General features: G+C 46.9%; 1 protein-coding gene across 1 annotated transcript; it reads right to left on the reverse strand.

Annotated features, from left to right (window-relative positions):
• Positions 1-836: 836 nt before the first annotated feature.
• Positions 837-11567, reverse strand: LOC142588817 (aspartic protease 4-like). The gene is made up of 4 exons (XM_075700634.1): positions 11197-11567; positions 9991-10084; positions 4982-5080; positions 837-1007 (listed from the first exon to the last, which is right to left on the reverse strand). Exons 1-4 carry the CDS (start codon positions 11565-11567, stop codon positions 837-839), a joined length of 735 nt encoding a protein of 244 aa, XP_075556749.1.
• Between the last annotated feature and the right edge of the window lie 9129 nt (positions 11568-20696).

The following is a 20696-nucleotide window of genomic DNA, read 5'->3' on the forward strand; positions in this document are numbered from 1 at the left end:
TAAGAGCAAGCCATAACCAGTCGGGAGAGCACTTCGGACCTATGAGACTGAAGCGGCTATATGCAGTAAAGTTGGACGCACCATAAGGCTCTTCGCCACCGCCTTTGCACGGGTTGACGCATTCCGCTGCTGGCATGAGGGGGCAAGACGCCTTTTCCTCGCGCGCACCGGGTCGGAGCTTTCACTGCGGATGTTAGTGCCACTGGGCAACTAGGCTAATTGACTGATTGTGGAAGACGCTAGGCTATCGACAAGCCATCCATCCATGATATCGCAGAGATCCACATCTACAGCTACAGCCAGCCATGAAGGCTTCGTCTTTACGGCGTTGCGCGGGTAAGCACAATGTCGCTGGAGAAATTCCGGGCCGCGAAGACCGATCTTCAATAGGGGGCTAAATGCAAACTGGGTCATTTACACATCAAATGGTGCACGGTAAAAAACCGCCGTTGGTGGAAATTATTTCGCATACGCCACTTCGGCGTACCTCACCGTGAGGTTGAAATTTTGGCGGGAAAACGCCCAGAATGTTCCGATAGGAAGCAAATTAGGGAACCCATTCGCCACCTACGGTATCGCTGAATTTAATCTCCGTACAGCTATTCTCTTTCGCCTCTCTTCGAGACAACGTCCTGGGCGTGACACTGCGTATCATTATCTCGCAAAAAAGGAGAAAAACACCACACGTGGAAAATGCGTGTTTTTAAATAAATTTATTGTCGTTGTCTCGTGATCCTGCGCGTAGGGATTCGTCATTCAAGCTCTCCATAAATTCGACGCATCTCTGAGGCAATACCGAAGGACGGGCGTAGCTGTCTGCGGGATGAGAGACACCGTCAGCGTGCGTAGGCGAAGCCGACTTGTCCGTAACCCGTGCCACTCGTCGGCCACTCCAGCACGGTGTACACGCGCCTCAGGAACACGTGACCAAGATGCCACGTGACGTCTCCCTTTTCGACGGCCTCGATGAAACCACTGTAGCAGCGCTTTCCGTTGGGGGTGTCGCGCTGCGTGAAACACAAGGATAAGGATATCGCCGATACACATGTCTAAGCTCAACATATCCGACGGCCTGTCACAGCGCGCGAACGCTGACCAGGGGAAGCGGATGACTGTGCCATGTTATTTTTATTCGTCAAAATTTCTTTTTTTATCACCGAGTAGCTTCAGTAGGCGCGTTCGTTGTGAAAAGTGAACCATTGACGCTATTTGAGAGATATACTGCTTCTAACTTCTATAAATGTGAGTCATCACATTGAGAGTCATCGCCAATTGTTTCTGCAAGAATTTTCTCCCTTTTTCTTAACACGCGGCTAGATGCAATCAAGAATGGATCGAACTTGTAATTAAGTATTCCATGGGTCCTTAAGCCTGGTCTGAATGTGTTACTTTATAAGTATAATGCAAAACGCACAAGTACAAATACAGATACATTCGACTCTTTTTTGTGGTCGAAGACTTGATTTTCACCGACAATACAGCGACGCTACCGCAAAGAACGCTCGAACAGTAGACGCGTTCGTTGGGGAAAGGGAACCATTGACGCTATTTGAGACATATACTACTTCTAACTTCTATAAATGTACTGAATAATGACTTTCGTCTACAGAATTACGCAAGTTATGGCGACAAACGCTACCTGAGTATTTTCCCTGCAATAAATATTCCTAGTTCGAGCGCACCATTCATATAAGAAATCGATTAACTTTTTCATAGCGTTCAGCTTTACGCTTACATTGACAGTCATCGCCAATTCTTTCTGCAAGAATTTCCTCCCTTTTTATTAACACGCGGCTAGATGCAATCAAGAATGGATCGAGCTTATAATTAAGTATTCCATGGGTCCTTAAGCCTGCTCTGAATGTGTTACTTTACTTATAAGTATAATGCAAAACGCACAACAAGTACAAATACAAAAAAATAGGACATCAATGTCACTTTGCATTGAACTCATGACAGCAGCAGTGTCTGTGATGACCGTCGATAGTGAAAAGCATCTCCAAGGCCTTAACGGGTCCCTCGCCAGGCTACGACGCCAACTTTTGTTATACATTGCAAGTTGCGAAGCAGTGTTTACAGAACGTATTGCCGAGCCATGCTTTCAGATTGGTTGAACATTACAGCAGATAGCAGAAAGCGAAATGTGGAGTCGTTATGCTGTCAGGAGTCAAGCTTTAGTGCCAATATTGTCAATCTCCCTACGCCTCGTGTAGCATTCCTAAGCGATGTTCATTCCCTGTTTTCTGCCGTACCGGGGTTGAGGGGCCTCTTCAAGTTTGCGTCACGAGCCCTGCCTACATTTATATTTATGTAAACATACTGCAGACCGACATTGTGGTCCAAGAAGGAAGGGCAAAAGAAACGTCAAGTAAATTGTAACAGCAACAACAAGAAAACATGAATTCGTTGCTTTAAACACTCATCAATACGATAAAAGGAACAGCATGTCTGTGAAACAACGACAATAAGAGCACAATACATTTAGAAGCTAAACACCTTAGAGAGAGATAATTTTCATGTGTTATAGCAAAATTTTCAGCTGCGAAAATCTCCTGAGGCAGTGAGTTCCAGTCTTTAACTGTTCTGGGAAAACAACTGTTTTTGTAAGCGTTAGTTCGTGCAAATACGTGTGCTGTCAAATATGTTTGTCGCAGTCTTTCTTTTTAACTGCGCGGAACAGTTCTAGTAGGCATTTTGCGAGTTTTTACTTACTGTTTAGCGTAAGTCACGTAGCCTAATGGATGGCTTTGAAGCCAGCCGGTTCCAGGCTGTGCGTATGTTGTGGAGGTGTGTATGCCTCTGAGTTTTATTCTCACGCAAAACCAGGGCTCCTTCAGTCGGAAATGTGCAAGGGCTTGCATTTTGAATGTCACCTGTGTCTGCGCACGGCAGTGCTTTGATACTTTGCAGATACGACCGTCATCGCGTGATCAACTCATCGGAAGTGTGTGTTTGCAATACTCAAATATGGGAAGAGACGTTTAAGCTGATGTGATCCTCGAATACGCCCAGCATACAGCACGTGTCAGAGTAAAAAAAAACACATTCTATGGTGATAAAATGCAAATATGAGCTTGCTATTATTTCCTTGCATAAAAATAATTGCCTTTTAAGAGGACTTCATTCCTAGTAATCTGAAATACTTCATATCATCTTGGTGTAATACCTATCTTTCTGATTTATCACTGATTCAGCATATGCAAAACAAATCCTTTCGGATTATAACCATTAGTTCGCCGTGAACCAGCGCTTTTACATTGCTTCAACAAGATATGGTATTGAAAATTACTACCATGCGTAAATCCAAGCTCGTTCATCATTAGCATTCAGATCGGTCATTAGCATTCTAACTCTATCTATTTAGCTTGGTCAACCTCTAAAATATTAACCCTATCAATTTCGCCTGTAACTAAACTGTTATTTTACCGAAACTGAGACCCATAACGTTAAAGAAACTGCGCCATTGACGGCTCCTTACTTTCTGGAATACAGTACCAATTATAGTGGGACTGTTTTCATCTTTACGAGTATTCCAGAAAGTAATCGTCTAGTTTTTATGTGATACACGCTGATAACTATTCTGAGATATTCGAACAGTACTTTTATGATTAGATTGGCAAAATAGTTTTGTCTAATAATGTTGGTATATGACGTCTGGAATACGTGCAAATGGTGACTTATCTAAGTGTTTTTTTTTTCAATTATTATTGAAAGCTTTGCTTCTGTGCGTGTTTCTACTTCTCTCTTAAATTTATAATTTGAAATTGATGAAGTATGTTTATTCACAGGAGATCCCTGTACCGGGAGGGGCGGGCGTAGAGGGGGAGAGCCACGTGCAATGTGAGTTCCTTCTGTGTGCTTTTATGCCTGAAATATGAATGGTATGGTAAGCGTTTACAAAAGATACAAAGGCGTGTAGAACATTTTGTGTAGTTTAGACTTGTGTTGTTATCCATGTCGAATTTTATGTTGTATTCATATATGCTTAGTAACGTAGCTTAGGAAAAGTTTTGTGTCATCTTGTCATTTGTATAATTGGCTACAGATATCCAACCCATCCGAAAACGACTGCCGCACATGTGACCCAGTCAAATGTGCTTCATTCCTTTATAGGAATGCATCGCCTCTCATAAATGAAGGCAGAACCAATAGCCTCATCTTGTAACACTTTATTTGAATACTTTTATTCTTCACTTTCCATCTATTATGAAAACGGGCGGATATTGACCGCAACAGTGGTATGGTGGCTTCTACGTGCCACCTAAGGGTGTAAACTGTTGAAAATGAATGTTTTAGAGCGCAGCTCTGTGGCGTCTGGTCCCGTGTTTCGCGTCGCCGTCGGCCTCGCTGTAACCAAGGTCATCATCCGCGCGCTGCTCTAGCTGCGCGCGCTGCAGCTGCCATCTCGCGCGCGCGGCGCGAGTATTGCTCTCCCCTTGTCCTCCATAGCCGGATCACGTGTTCTCGTCTATCCTCTCGCCTCCTTCCTCTGCGCAGCGCCGTAGCGGTGACTCTTGCAGCTACCGTGCACTCCGCCTGTCCTGGCACTGCCGCGGTGCCGGCGGCGGGCGCTCCTTACCGCTTCGCGCGTGATCCACGGCTCTCCGCTCCTCCGCGTCGCGTGGCTGTACGGCTCTCAGCCGTGTCTCTCGTTTCCCCGTTTGCTGGGCGCATTCTTCAGTGGCATTTCTAGCCTCTGGCAGTGATTGCGCCTGGATGCCCTTCTCTCGCTTCCACTCTTGCCCTATACGTCCCCTTACCTGCAGTTATAGCGTTTCGTCCCCTTACTTCTACTTCCCACCCCAAAATCGAGGTCTTTCGGGGGAAATGTATGCTGTCGTTTAGGCTATCGATCGGTGAAATAAATCTGTAGAAAAGTGAAGTACAGCTACTTGCGATTAACACAGCGTATGGCTGTACGTGTGGACTGTTGTTATTCGCTAGTTGTCCACCGTGTTTAGAAAGTGAAATAAATCCTTACCTGAACTACATAGTGCTTCGGTTGCAGTACGAAAGTTCGTGTCCCAATGGTGAATTTGATGTCGTGCAACCGTGCGATGCTGTCGCAGTTGAGCATCCACTGCAGAAGTGTGAAATTCTTGAGTTATATGTCCAAAAGTAAACCAACCTTTATTTTATTTCTCTGATATACAAGTATTAAACACATACACACAAAATCGGTAACCCTAAAGAATCGCTATACAGCATGTAATGTTGCGTTCACTATTCTCTTACGAAGTTATTATTATGGGACTTGGTATTTAGACAAAACATTTTGAAAAAAAAATTATGTTCAGAAATCACATACGTAGCCTAAATAAACGCTCATGACAGCTTTTAGACAACCATATTTGTATGGAGACTAAAAATACTGGCGGAATCGTTCACTACGACTGTCCATGATAATGCGTTCTGCATCGAATTATTACAGCGACAAAATGTATACCACAGTGTAACACAGCAACAAAATGAAGCATGTACTGCAGCGGGACTTCTCCTCCGCGCATCCCTAAGAGCACCCGGCGCCGTACAGCGGTGCCGCCACGAACCCTTCGTGTGGCCTCCGAAAATGCATGACACGCTGGTGCATGCGAACAACGAGAAACGCGTCATGCGGCACGTAGGCTTCACTCTCGGGCTCCTTTCTGACAGCGCTGCGTCATCTTAGTTGCCCCCCCCCCCCCCCCCCCGAGAAGTGCGTACCTGGCCTACGAGACGAGAAGCGTGACCCGCTAGCGCCTTGGAACGCTGAGAACTGTGCTCTAGCTCGCCGCAAACCGAGTGCCACATACTCAGTGACACAAGTTGGCGAGAGGTTCATTGATGAGTGGCACGTGCCCAGTGCATTCATGGTGCAGCTTACTAAAGCTTTGGCGTGAAAGGCGTTAGTTGAAAGTGACCCATACTAAGTGCAATTGTGACGCAGCCCGCTAAAGCGTTGTTGCCCATGAGGAGCCCTTGGGACGCGGATTCGATTCCGCTCCACACGAGAGAAATGTAGCGATAGTTTTGGTCATTGTAGAGTGGCACGCTTCCAGTAGCCCATGCCTAGATACCCAAATTGGCACCACAGACATGAAGTGCGGCCCACACCTAATCGCACACACCCAGTGACCCAGGCTGGCATGAAAGAGGTTCCTTGAAGACCAACGCAGACAGAATGGCAAATGCCTAGTGCTCCAATTCGCCGTCAAAGAGTTTCTTCGAGCAACGGCAGCGATCTAGTCCGGTATGTACAGTGACCCATGTATGCAGAAAAAGAGGTTTGTATGTACACGTTGCGACATACTAAGTGACCCAAGTTGGTCCGACGGTTCGTTTGGAACCCTGTTTCGTCAGCACAGCAGCCCGATGTGTTATTCGTCTTCAGACTGCCCAGTGTCCCAGTGTAGGCAGCAAGAGATAGATAGCAGAAGGGCAGCGGATTGGGCGAGTTGGTGTTGCATGGTAACAATAAAATTCAAACAGTTCAGTTGTAAGTTCAGCGCCGTGTTTGTGTCCTCCTCATTCTGGTCCTGTCGTTTAGCGCTGTTTGAATTTTATTGTTAAGAGATAGATAGATAGATAGATAGATAGATAGATAGATAGATAGATAGATAGATAGATAGATAGATAGATAGATAGATAGATAGATAGATACTTGGCCCGCGGGAAATGCGCCAAGTATTCTATGAATGCCAACGCATTAAAAAAGTTGACAGTCACTTTAGCCTACGTTAAAGAGGATGAAGGCGCAAGCCTGTGCGCTCACGAGACATGCCTTAAATTACTTGACATTCTCATTATAATGCACTGCTACATTGTATTGCTTCTTTACACCCCCCAAAGGTCGTGGGTTAAACACCCACCAATGGCCGCCTGTTCGACTATCAGTGGTGGCACCATCATTTTTGTTGCCATTGATTTTATGTCACACCTTAGGTCAAGGGTTCGACTCGAACTAAAGGTCTTGGGGTTGGAGCGCCTAGATTAACGCTATCTTAATTAAGTGCGTCTCAAATAACTTCGCCGTAAGGAACGAAAACTGTCGCGCGCTGGACTCTTACCAAAGATCGTGGGTTCGGATACCGAGTTAACTGTACCTTAATTAAACGTCCATTCACCTTAATCTACACCAAAGGTCCTGGGTTTGACTAACACCAATCATCGCGGGCTAGACTCCCACCAATTGTGGGGTTCGAGTGCCTTCAATAAATTTGCTTTAATGGACACCTAGGGTCGTGGGTTCTACTTAATTCCATCAATGGTCGAGGGTTACACTCCCTCGATCGGTCGTGGGTGTCGCCATCAATTGTGATACCAATGAATTCTGGTGCCATAACTAAAACAACCAATTGTTGGATAACGCTGAACAACGAATTTTTCGACCCATGAGCCACTTAAGGCTTTCGGTTTAACAACGCCATGTGATTTGTCCCACCTATCCAGTTGAACATATAGAGTTGCCCAAATTGGCATCGAAGAGGTTCATTGAATAGCTGCGGATTAGCACTCGCACATAACCAGTAACACAAGTTTGGCGGGAAAAGAGTAACTAATGTAACTGAAGTGCGCTACACACGCACTGGCACATACTCAGCTACCCAAGTTGGCCTCAAGAGATTCATTGAAGAGCGGCACCATACCAAGTGACACAGAATTCAGTGTCCCAAGTTGGCGTCGGGTGCTTTTAGGAGCCGCATAGATGAAGTAACAAGCGCTCATTGCTCTAGGCCGACATCAGAGTTTCATTGAAGGGTGGCACACACCCCAGTGCAAATTCCAGTTCCCCGAGAGAGCGCGAAAAGATGGATGCAGACGGATGCTCTTACAGCCCCCGAAGAATGGGTGAAGTGCCCTCGGAATGTTAATTGCTCTACAAAAAAAGAAGATTTGACACGTATCTGGTTTTGGAGTGAAGCGAACAACTGTCACTGTCCTCTGAATATATAATCACAGACACACCACTCGCGGATTTCGCGGCTGCGCTACCAGGTGGCGCAGCTTCTCCGGCGAAGAAGCAGGCGACTGGAACCAGGCTGCATACACGCCTAATACAAGACGCGTTTCAGTGGTTGTACTACGATGTCGCGCTATGGTTGCTCCAGTGCTATTGAAATTACCGTTGACATCCATCTTGATACGAGTTCTGCCGGAATTTCTTTTCTCGGAACAAACTACGCAAGTAACAACGCCAATTGGTATGTAACTGACCCAGACCCAGAGTGTGATAAAGCTACGAAATTTGAGCAAGAAGTAAGCACGAATGGTAATCGAAAAATATTTTTATCAAAGTTAAAATCTACTGGAGTATTGCTGTGGCGTCCGACACCATCTTTTGGATTTATGACATTACGAGGGTAATTTAGATTCTGACAAGTGACATAGGGGGCTTCTGAAGTTCCTGTCGCTCTTCAATTTTCATCCATTCTTTTTGCAAAGCTATATTACATCTTTACAAATAATTCCATTAGGAAAAAGGGGATTTCACCTCCAGTTGAAGTAAAGTTGGAGTTACAGCCTTCCTGAGCAAATTGAGCGTGAGTTAGGGAAGCAGAGTTGCTGTGTACCGCATTTTATCGTGTCATTCCTTGCATGGGCAGAGTAGGAGGAGCGCCGAAAAAAATTTATTTTACTGTATAGGGTTTTCAGGATTGCCCACAGTCCCACGTACGACGTCGCAAGTAATTTTAAATAATTTTCCTACATGTGACATGTCTAAGCCAAACGACGAACCTTCGATGCGCACAATTGTGCAGCCATTAGCCTACACGCGCAATGCACTGGGTGCAACAAGTCATTTTCATATTTTTTTTTATGGTGAGCTGCCACACCCCCAGGCTGTAGCATACATGAAAGACACTTGCGAATTGGGGCGTTCTGTGCAGAGGAAACGTATCCGTATCGCAAACGTAGACAGTTGACTTTGCACTATCACTATCATCCGCACTTTCACTTTCTTCCTTTTCTCTTGAGCCTCTTTTTTTTAATTCCTACACCCAGAGCAGTAAGCCAAAAGAAAAAGCTCCCCGGGCCTATCGTTCTGTTTTTGTAATAATAATAATAATAATAATAATAATAATAATAATAATAAACAGTGCGATCAGCACATTTTACGAAAGCCAGACGTATGCGTTCCGAATGAACTTCTGTCCGCCGCTGCTGCTACTATCGCACTGTGTGACTTGGTGGCGCTGCGCTGGGCATCTTTCTGCGCGCGTCTCACAGCGCAAATTCTGCACAGAGCACCCGAGATGTAAATAAATCAGGCAGCACAGAATCTGCAAACCATGCCACGAGCAGTGAGACGGTTAAGAGCAGTTCCTGGATTCCAGCATTGTTGTTCCCGTTGAGCCTTTGGGGCCATGCAGGCCCCTCCAAGGTGTAACAAATAATGAAGCACTGTTTTCTTGCAGTAACAGCTAGATCTGCGGGCGGGCATTTCGCAAGATAGAAGTTGCCCGCGCGCTGTAATGACCTCCGAAGAACTTCTCCCTAACGTTACGTACATGACGATCTGCAATACTTCCATCCTCTCTCCTCCCTCGCCAGCGCCTCCTGCTCTCCCAAAACTACTGTTTCTATACACGAGCGAAAAACGACTGTGATATCGCGCCTGCATGTAGTTATTGGCTATTTACATGTAAAAGATAAAGCAAGCAAATAAATAACACTGTAGGGAGACGAAAACGCACATATGACTGCAAACAAAAACATTTAGAGGCGTAATTGAGGATGTAAGTGCAATGCTATCATCGTTTGCGTAAGGATATTCATGACTTTAAAAGTTTCTTGAAGCATGAAATTTCATAAATACGGTTCTGTTTACTGGAATGCCAAGAGACGTGTGACAAAACGAATGTTCATTGCACATCTCGCAGATGTATTTTATATTTGATGTGTCGCTTATCTTTTTCATACTTATCCTAAAAGAAAAAAATGTTAATGAACAACCATTGTATAGGTAGAGAAAAAAGAAATGTTAATTGGTAGTATATGACGCTGCCTTACCTCTCCGCTATCAACCTTCATGGCTCCGATGTCATTGTTGATTCGCTGTATTTCGATTGGCGGTCCTCCTATGTATGGGTCGGCTGTAGCGGGCCTGGCAATGCATCCCGTGAAACAGTAGTGACCGTATTGCCCCATCTCGATTCTGTATGGGGGGGGGGGGAGTACAAAGAACCACATGTGAAACTTTTGTCAGCATGGAACAATTTTTGTCATTGGCCGCCGTCATTCCGGTTAGCGTGGAATTAAAAAGTGCTTAAGTACTTTGACTTACGCGCATCTTTAGGATCTCCATGTGATCCAAATTATTGCACTGGGACGTCCCTCCCAGTGCATGCTTTAGGTTTGGCCATTAAAACAATTTTTTTTTCATGAAATGTCTGCGAAGTGCGTGATAGAACTACGAATTACGGGACACCAGGTAACGCCGAAAATAGGAGATGCAACACCGCATATTTTGTTTCACTGACAAGAACGAAAACAACCGAGGTTGGTGCTTGCTCGTCTCGAAGTTTGGTATACGAACAATGAATGCGCCTATGTGGCAAGCACTTCCCGACCATTCAAAGACGTAAAGACAGAGGAAGCTCGGACCAACGTCTTGGGCAAAATTAGGGGCACACGTGTCTCAAGCAAAAGGCGTCGCATAGAAATATGGCTGAAATATTGCGCGGTGCCGAATAAGGCGTAAGCTGAGCTCATCGGACGTCAAGGCTCTGCGTCTGTGGGAGGTCCCTATAATGATGGCTCAGATAGGGGATTTAAACGTTAAGCACCGACAGCGGGCTCACACCAACCGCATGAACAGAAAAAGTGGCTACGCCGAGACATCAAGTATGCGGCATTAACAAATCAATCCTTTTCGTGTGTCTCCTTACCAAAAAAAAAAAGTTTCGGCGACCTTAATATGTGCCAAACACTCTCGTAGAGCGGCTGCCGGCCGAGCACGTGCTTCCTGTTTATAAAGCTATTCTAATGCGAAATTGAAATTACACAGCTAACTTTACGGTTTTCTCAATGTATGCCAAAATCTAAATCGGGCATGCGATAACTTATGCTTCCCTCGATCACAGGGATTTCCTGTTCTCTCTTTCCAAAGCAGTTTACAAATGAGCGAGGGCAGGAATCCCTCCACAAATTTAAATAGGCGGTTCTCCCTTCGTACTAGGCATGTTTTACTTATAATAGTGGATGTCAACTACTTACGCATCCAAGTGAAAGTTCCAGTATGTGCCGAGGGCCGGAAAAAAACTCAGTGGCTCCTCGTAGTGCTCACTGTTGGCACCTCCGAATAGCGCCTCTCCATCGTGCGCGTCGTCACGACTAAAGTACAAGCCAAGCCACGGCTCCGCGAGGAGGCGCTCGCGCACAAGGGCGCCGAAAAAGGAGAGGGGACCCTGTTCGAGTCCTAGGACGGCGTTGGATGGCGTGCCCCAGAAGATGTCCTTCTGGCCCGTGAAGTCACCGATGCGGAGGAACGGCATTCGTGGCACTGTGACGCCGGCCACTTGCTGGCGGTCCCAAGACGCCGTGCCGTGCACAGTGCCGTTTCCTAGCGGCGCGGACGCGACGTCCATGCCGTCGACGTGGGTGGAAGAACCGCGTGGGTCGTACTTGTTGCGTCCACCTGTGTGCAGCGCGAGTGTAGTTATGGTTCACTATCGTTTTGTCGTCCCTGGAGTCTACTTAATTTATTTCAAAAATACAACAGAATCATTACAAACAGGAAGAAAAAAAAGACGGCCATCCTGGTGGACAATAGAACAAATCGTGGCTACTCTGGCTACATCCTCGCAAACTCTTGCTGCTGCGCCTGAGTATAGCCACCCTCCATCTCAGATGGCTAGCCTGTGCGAGAGACGCACGTATACCATTAAGTCTTTAGAAGTTGATAGATTTATTAGCACAGTGCCTAATACATTCTCTTTTGCGCCAATGAAATGTGTAGTTTCAATGTCCTACGGACTTTCTCGTTGGACAGCGTAATAATCATTTTCTTTGATTATTGCGTACTGCTTTACTTAAGGAACAAAGCTTACTGCGATAACTTGCTCCAGGCGTACTTGAACACTATGAAATCTGAGTGTGTGTACGCTTGTTGGTGTTTGTTAGATGTTTAATTGTACGGTGTCATGAGTTCATGTTCAGTGACTCATGCACACAAGGTGTGCCTCTCAGGTTAACACTCATATATTTCCTCTCTGTGAAATTTGTGCCAGTGGATGACGTCACCTCTTATGGGTGACGTTATCAAGGATTAATTACGTCATTTTAGCCAGTGCGAAAAAAGAAATGATCAGTTTCGCAGCATAAGAAGCAGCGTACGTTTCTTGTCTTCGGTAAAAGCGCTTGTCGAATACGTTGGCACTTTTGCGTTTTCTGCACTTGTAGAATAATACGACAGTGTGTTTCTGTCTCTGTGATGTCAGTGTCCTTGCGTAGGTAACATGGGGGAGGAGGCAGCATTGGTGGCGCGTGAGAAGATAGCTAGTTCTAGTGTAGGAAAATTTTCTATTGGTATACAGTTAATACGAACAGTGGGAGTTGCCCTTTGTAACAGCAAGATCTACTCACGGCATAGTTCCAGATCCTGTTTGCAGTTTGTAGAAAGCACCCAGTTGGCGCCAGCCGTATCAAAGGCTGCTTTGAAGGATTGCCAAGGAGAGCCAATGTTTAGGTCACAGAAGTATTGGAGCTGTATGGAGGAATTCAAGACATTAATGGGTGAAAAAAAATGACCATAAATTTCACTACCTCTAATGCCGCAATCGATACATGCTTTAATTAGGGACACGACTGGAACAATTAGTTCAGACCATCATATTCCCAGAAATTTTTTTTTCTTCAGAGGTACTAGAATTGTTTGGAAAGGTATTATCGAATCATTAACGATCACTAGTAGTCCACAAGGACAATTTCTCAGCTCTTTTTACTGCTTGCGCAACGTGCGCTAGTCTCCTGTCTGTACTGGGGACAGCAGTTACCGCTTAGAAAGTTCTCAAAGAATGCATCGCCGTTGGGATGCGAAACTTTCAGTAACGCCCTGTTTTACGTGTGCGAGAATGCCAGTTCTACGATTGAGAGCGTAAATATCCAAGGTAAGCATCTCGTGAAATGTATGCCCCTTGCACATAGACTGAGGAAATGCCGTGCATCACGGGCGGGCTGTTGTGCACGCCCATAGCCGAGTTACTTGGCTTCTGACGCCCGCACGAGCTCCAAGCAGGGCGTAGTGTTCCTTCTCTACACCTCCACGCAGTGGTGCTGTCGGCTCTTCTTTGCCCGCCTGCTGCTGTTGACGGTGACAGGTAAACCGTGCAGCTACTAAAACATCAGGTTCTAGGAAATGGCAGAGGTAGATACCAAAATTGAAGGAAAAAAAAAGGAAGGAAGGAAAAAGTAGAGAAGGAAAGGCAGGGAGGTTAACCAGTTTAGCGTAACCGGCTTGCTACCCTACACATGGGAGAGGGATGGGGGCGATGAAAGATGGGGAAGGGGGAGAGAGAGAGAGAGAGCACATAGCACAACACACAAACATCGTCCGGTAGAGTCCATCAATCTGGCATTGTACGTGATAACACTGTCAGAGCCGCTTGTCCAATCCCGTCTCTTTCAAAAACTGAAGTAGTCCCTTCGTCGCCTTCACCTGCGATGTCTTCTGTCGGCGGCATGTGAAAATCGTGTCGAGGGACAATGGTCTAGTGTCAAGGTGCGCGAGAACGGATGCCAGGGACTGTCGCTGAACATTATATTCAGGACAGTCGCACAGAATGTGTTGCAGCGTCTCCTCGCAAAGACAGGCATTGCAGAGAGCGTTGTCGGCCATTCCAATGCGGAATGAGTAAGATTTCGTGAAAGCCACCCCTAACCATAAGCGATAAAGCAGTGTCGCCTCGCTTCGGCGGAGTCCAGTTGGCATATAGAGATGCATCAAAGAGGGCAGGTGGTATTGACGGTTGCTCTGGTTGGTCTGGCTGTTTGGTGTGCACCATGAAGAGAGCGTCATCTCCTGTGCAAGCACTCGAAGTCTGCTAGCTGCGTCGGATCGTGAAAGCGGTATGGCCTCTTCTTGTGCGTCTTCAAGAGCTGCCCGAGCGGCATTATCGGCGTCTTCGTTTCCAGTGACGCCGCAGTGACTTGGCAGCCACTGAAACGTCACGTGGTGTCCTTTCTCCTGTGATGTATGGAGTAGGCATCTAATATCGAATACGAGCTGTTCGAATGGCCCGCGACGCAGAGCTGATAGTATAGATTGTAGGGCTGCCTTTGAGTCGCTGAAGATGGACCATTGTCGAGGTGGCTCCCGACTGACGAAACGGAGTGCGGCGCGAAGAGCAGCTAGTTCAGCAGATGTCGACGTTGTCGGGTGGTCAGTCCTGAAGCTGATGGTAATAGCTTTTGCTGGGACAACCACAGCACCGGACGAACACTGGGTGTTTGTGGAACCATCAGTGTAAATGTGTTCACTGTCCGCGTACCTCTCGTGCAGAAGAAGCAGAGACAGTTGTTTGAGGACAGGCGACGACAGTTCAGACTTTTTTCCGATTCCTGGTACACTGAGATGTACTGTGGGGCTGATAAGACACCAAGGGGGTATCGATGGTTTAGATGCAGCGGTGAAGCCCGAGGGAAGTTTGTCGTTGTACTTGTTGATAGTTTTAGAGAATGATGATTGGTGCCTGTCTGAAGGTAGTGCTGCAAGGTGGTGATAGGGGGCACGTGCAAAATGTCTGATGTGCGTTCTCAGGGCTTCCACCGTAATGTGAGTTCGCATTGGATGGTCCCGAGCAATCGCAAGAGTCGCCTCTGTTGACGTACATCTGGGCAAACCAAGGCAGACTCTGAGTGCTTGAGCTTGTACTGCCTGCAGAACACGAATATTTGTCTTGCAGGTGTTGTTCAGTACAGGTAGACTGTATCTTAAAAAACCGAGAAAGAGAGCTCTGTAGAGTTTAAGCATTGCGTCTACTGACATCCCCCACGTCTTCCCTGTCAAGTATTTGAACAACTGGGAAGTAGCTGTCAGGCGCCGTTTCATGTAGGCCACGTGTGGGCTCCAACAGAGGTCTCGGTCAATAATGACGCCAAGGAATCTGTGGTTTCGGACATAGGAAATGGTCCGCCCATTGATTGAGATGACATAAGGCGTCATCGGTTTCCGAGTAAATGCGACTAGTGCGCATTTTTCAGGTGAAATGCTGAGACCCTGTTTACACAAGTAGTTCGCTGTCAAAGTGGCCGCTCTTTGAAGTCGCGCACGTATCTGAGGACGTGTGACTGCCGAAGTCCAGACACAGATGTCGTCAGCGTATGTTGAAATCTTGATGGTAGTTGGCAAGCATTCAGCAAGTCCAACAAGAGCGAGGTTGAATAGCGTCGGGCTGAGAGCACCGCCTTGAGGAACGCCCCTGCTGGTATAGCGTCGCGTAGTTGGGCCATCGTCAGTTAACACATAGAATGATCTTGCAGACAGGTAACTTGCAATCCACAAGAAAACTCGACCACCTAGGCCAACCGTCGCAAGAGCGTCGAGAATGGCCTCATGTAATACGTTATCATATGCCCCTTTCACATCTAAGAATAAAGCTGCAGATAAACGCTTACGGGACCTTTCGTGCTGGACATATGAAACGAGATCAACTACACTGTCGATGGAAGAGCGGTCACGTCGGAAACCAGCCATGGAAAGCGGATAAATCTTGTAAAATTCAAGGTACCATTCCAGGCGGCCAAGGATCATCCGTTCCATTATCTTTCCTACACAGCTGGCCAGTGCTATTGGGCGGTAAGAGGTGAGTTCTAATGGGGATTTGCCCTGCTTTAAGAGTGGCACCAGGCGGCTTACTTTCCATTCGTCAGGAACATTTCCCTCCTGCCATGAGGAGTTGTAAAGGCTCAACAATTCTATCCGTGCGGACTCTCCGAGATAGCACAAGGCCCGGTATGATATACCATCTGGACCCGGAGATGATGAGCGCCTGCAGAGAGCTAGTGCCGCTTCGAGCTCCTCCATTGTAAAAGGAAGGTCCATGCGGCAATCACGGGAATGGGGGACGTCAGCTCGGGCTGGAGGATCTGGACGAGTCGCTTGGTCTGCGATCCGCGCACAAAAGTCTTCTGCGACATCGATGTCTTGCCGCCCTTGGAAAAGCGCTAGCGCCTTGAATGGAAAACGCCGTTCCGGAAGGCAACGCAGACCTTGCACCGTTTTCCAAATGTGAGACAGTGGCTTGCGAGGGTCGAGTGTCTGGCAAAACGTTGCCCACCGTTCCGACGCTAATCTATCCATACGACGCTGAATCTTCTTTTGCATCCTCCTGCCTGCCCTAAGGTCATGGATTGATTTTGTACGTCGATATCGACGTTCCGCCCGGCGACGAAGCGCTCGAAGTCGCTCTAATTCTATGTCGAAGTCATTTCGCGTGGAAGAGATCGTCATCATGCGAGTGGCGTTTTGCATCGTCATTTTAATCGTTTGCTCTAACCCAGAGGGTAGGCCCTCGCGGCAGGCATCTTCCATCTCAGATTTGAAGTTGGCCCATTGAATCGTCCGAATGGTATTCCGTGAGCCTGATGTAGACGACAAGCCTTTGATGTTCAGATAGGTGGGAATGTGGTCACTCCCATGTGTCTCAATGTCTGGAAACCACTTCACACATCTGGCGAGAGAGTTGGAGACGAAAGCAAGGTCGAGGCAGCTGCCGTATGTCACGCCTCGAAGAAAGGTGGGGCTACCATCGTTCAGGAGAGTAAGGCCATAGTTGTGGGCGATACTTGCCAATCTTCGTCCTCTTGCATTTGTCCTTGTACTTCCCCATGCTGGATGGTGCGCATTGAAATCTCCTATGATGACCCATGGGGCGGGACAAACACTCAAGATATCCTCAAATCTTTTGGTATTGAAATTGCTGGAAGGCGATATATACACGCCTATGAGAGTAAACAAGAGTTTGTTCTTTTTAACTGTGATGCATATATATTGATTGTCGTCGTGGGGCGCAATTGGTTGCAAAACATAGGTTAGTTCACGACGAACAAAAACGACGATTTTGCTGCATGCACCGTTTGTTGATGACATGATAAACTCGTATCCTGACAGTCTTATTGGTTTCGACAAGTTGGGCTCACAAATGACGATGAGTGGAAACCCATTGGTGTAGACAAACTGACGAAAATCTGAAATTCGTGATTTTAGCCCTCTGGCGTTCCACTGGATGACGGACGCTGCTTTGACTTCTTTCCGGAAGGATGGGGTATGAGTAGCCATCTTTCTAGTTGAGGGATGCAAGCACTGGGCTTAAGGCGTCCAACACTTTAAGTGCGCTTCGAGCAGATGGTGTCCTCATGTCCACTAAAAGCGCTCGAAAGGCCTCCATGAGAGAACGTAGCACCGAGATGACTTGACGGTTTGTTTTGGGTGAATCATCCATGGCCGGAGAAGGATCAGGTGGGGCCCCGACCTTCTGAGGTTCTTTCGCAAGGGAGCGGCTCGGTAGCGTAGGCCATTCCTCTAAAGATAGAGTCTTTTCTGCTTCCTTCGTGGAAGTGGTGGGCCCTTTCGCGGCGCGGCTAACTGGCACCGCAGAGGAGTGGGTACTGTCACTTCGCGCATGCGTCTTCTTCGAAGACGTACGATGGTGCCGACGTCGACGCCGACGCCGGACTACCTTGGCTGCCTCCCTGTGGGCCGAATTGTCTCTGGCCATTTGCTTGAGAACCGCGCGTTCCCTCTTGATGCGGGGACAGTCTTTCGACGAGGCCGCGTGAGGGCCGCTACAGTTGGCACACTTCAGGACCGTGGCACCGCAGGTCTGTGCTGCATGAGGTTCAGCGCAACGGGGACACAGTAGCGAGTTGGGACACACGCCCTTAACGTGTCCTAGCCTGAAACACTGATGGCATTGAAGCGGCTTCTGGATGAATGGTCGAACCGGATGTCGAAAATGTCCGACTTTAACGTGGGATGGGATACAATCCCCCTTGAATATTACTTTTACGCAGCGCGTATTCCCAAGGCGGCGCACTTGCGTAATGATCGTGCCTTCGTATGCCGGCTTGATGAGGCTAGGTAAGTCATCATTAGGAATGGCTATGTCGATGTCGTAAATCACACCGGCTATGGATGTGTCGTCGATCGGGATAAAGGGGCGCATTTTGATTCCGCCTAGCTCCGTGATCGCTTGAAGTTTTCCAAGCGCAGTCGCGTTGAACACATCTATGGCGAGTATATTCTTGCGTGGATTTATTCTTATATCTTTAATTTGATCCGGCACCGCACGTTCCAGAAAAATGGATAGGGCTTGCCTGTTCAGCAATCGTAGGTTGCTTGATGGCTCTTCCGGCATATAGATGATGACGTGTGGCCAGCGCGCAGGCCTTGACTTCATAGTCGTTGTGCTCGCAGGAGTTGACGGCGCTGTGTTGACGATTATTCTTCTCGCCCTCTTACTCCGGACGGGTATGAAGCCGTCGTCGGATGAGTCGTCCGACATGGAGTACAGCTCGGTGTCTTCGGTGTCACTGGGGGAGCCAACTCGCTTCCTTGCGGTTGACGGCTGTGATGACGTCTGGCCAGGCGGGCCTCTAGCATGCTCCACGTCCATGGCTGCAAGACGGGGAGGCGAGGCACCTCGAAAGCCGAAGATTTTACCAAAAATTCACCGAGCACAGAAACAAGTGTTCTGCCAAGAAGACACTTCGTCGTCTTCCTCCCCAAAATTGAAAAGTGTGCTTGAACTTATGGGAATTGTACAGGGTGTCTCAGCTATTATGCATGTCACATATTTTTTTTAAAAGAAGGCGGCCCATTCGACGGGAAGATAACAACGTACATATTTTTGGAAGTGGAGTAGAATAGCCAACATTAACTCTTTTGTTGATTCCGCTGGATTTATTATTTTATTGGGAATAGCCTTTTGGCTTAAATTACTGCCCTAAAGGGCCTTGTGTCAATAAAGCATTAGCAGAAATTAAAAGCTGGTATGTTTTAAGTCAGGTACTTTTCTCCCAGATATTTTTCAAGGTGATAAAGAAAGCTCGGGAAAATGCAAAATATTGCGTCACTAACTGTCCGCCCTGATAAAAACGAAACGACCTCAAACACGCTCCACAGGAGTTATTAGGAGCGCCGTTTCCACGAGGTACCAACCATAAGGTTTCGTACAATGTTTGCTAGAGGGGCTCCGGTGCTAGTGTCTACGGGAGCTGAAATTGAGGTGGTTCAGAGGCATGGGAATTATCGGAAGTACATGGGTTTGCCTAAACTTCATCCTTCCGACTTCAAACGGCTTTGTAACTTAAGTAATAAATAACTAGGCAAAAATCAATAAAATTGTCTGACGGCAGGTTTCAAACACAAAACCTCTAGCACAGAAGCAAGCCCGATATTGAAACCACTTTGCCACGGACGCATTCATTGACGAGCGACATAAAACGCCTCTGTGAATTCATGGCGGGCAAGTCAGTGTCTTCAGACACTTGGCGCGCTTAGATGGGCCCGCCTCTACAAGCTGAACCGTCGTAATTAGTAGCGATTGTGTGTGTTCGCAGTGCCTTCTGCACTTGGAAAAATGTAGACTGCTGTGAAATTTCTGATAATGAAGGCGTACGAAGCATAATAAACAAAGCCACAAAGACGTTTGAATCCGCAACCTTGAAGATCAGATAAATCCATGTATTTCCCATCATTCCGATGGTCGGTGAACGATTCTAGCGCCGGAGTTTGCTCTAGTAATTATTGCAAGAAACTCTATAGCATCAACCGTCACTTATCGCCATTATTTGCTTATCAACACCAAGGAACCGCGCTGTCACTGGCGGCGTGCGCCAGATAACGCGTTGGCTCGGACGCGAACCGCTATGGAGCTTGTTTGAGGGCGCTGCTTTTTTGGAGCTGAGGTTAAACAGCGCGAATAAAACAAGGACACAAGGAAACAAACACCGCAGGCAAGCGCTGAATATGAACTAAAGTTCTAAATATGAATCAACTAGCCCTCATTGAGATCTTACTACCGCTTTTTTGAAGCGGGTGGAGGGTTAGCCACGTGATGTTTTTGCATTTTTCGTGGGCTCACTTTATCAGCCGGAAGAAACGAACGGTCAAAAAGTACTTTGCTGGAAACATGCCTGCTATAAGGGTATCTCGATTTATTCCAATTCTTTTTTGGCAGCACGGCATCCAGAGCAGTATTTATGGTATAAGCTAATCACAAATTAATAATAAATTGAATAGCATCAGCAAAATGTTACTCAACTGTGAGCGACATGCACTTGGTTATCTTCGTGTAGAATGACCCGTGTGCTTCTTTAAGCGCAGTGCAGGATAGCTGGGAGACCCTGTATGGGGGTATTTCTACGAAGACTAAGTAATATTTAAATAGTGCCATTTCGAAATAAACTGGCGGCATAGCTCTCAAGGAACGATCCTGTGTATCGAAACGCCTATCTTTAAATATTACTTGAAATTCTCGTAGAAACTTCCCGTATATCATATCTCATCCATCAAGAAAAAGTCAAAGTTTGGTGAATTAGTACTTAAACGTGTGATTTATCTTTCATGTGTCAAATAAAATAATTTCGTATCTCGTTTGCGTGTGAGCTGTGATTCTCAACTGTGCTCACTGCGTTGTATATGTCGTCATACGTACATGCAACCCGAATTGTAAATTCGCGACTTGATATGAGTACGTCTGCTGTAGCGCGTGGAT

The sequence above is a fragment of the Dermacentor variabilis genome, chromosome 7 (genome assembly GCF_050947875.1).
Source record: "Dermacentor variabilis isolate Ectoservices chromosome 7, ASM5094787v1, whole genome shotgun sequence".
In the NCBI taxonomy this organism is placed as follows: Eukaryota; Metazoa; Arthropoda; class Arachnida; order Ixodida; family Ixodidae; genus Dermacentor; species Dermacentor variabilis.

Bases quoted from the DNA above. Each gene is read 5' to 3' on its own strand.
- LOC142588817 (XM_075700634.1), bottom strand. From the start codon at position 11,567: ATGGACGTCGCGTCCGCGCCGCTAGGAAACGGCACTGTGCACGGCACG. The intron at 10,085-11,196 runs GTAAGTAGTTGA...ATGCATTGCCAG, and splicing joins TGGAACTTTCACTTGGATGC to GCCCGCTACAGCCGACCCAT. The intron at 1,008-4,981 runs GTAAGGATTTAT...TGTTTCACGCAG, and splicing joins CGAAGCACTATGTAGTTCAG to CGCGACACCCCCAACGGAAA.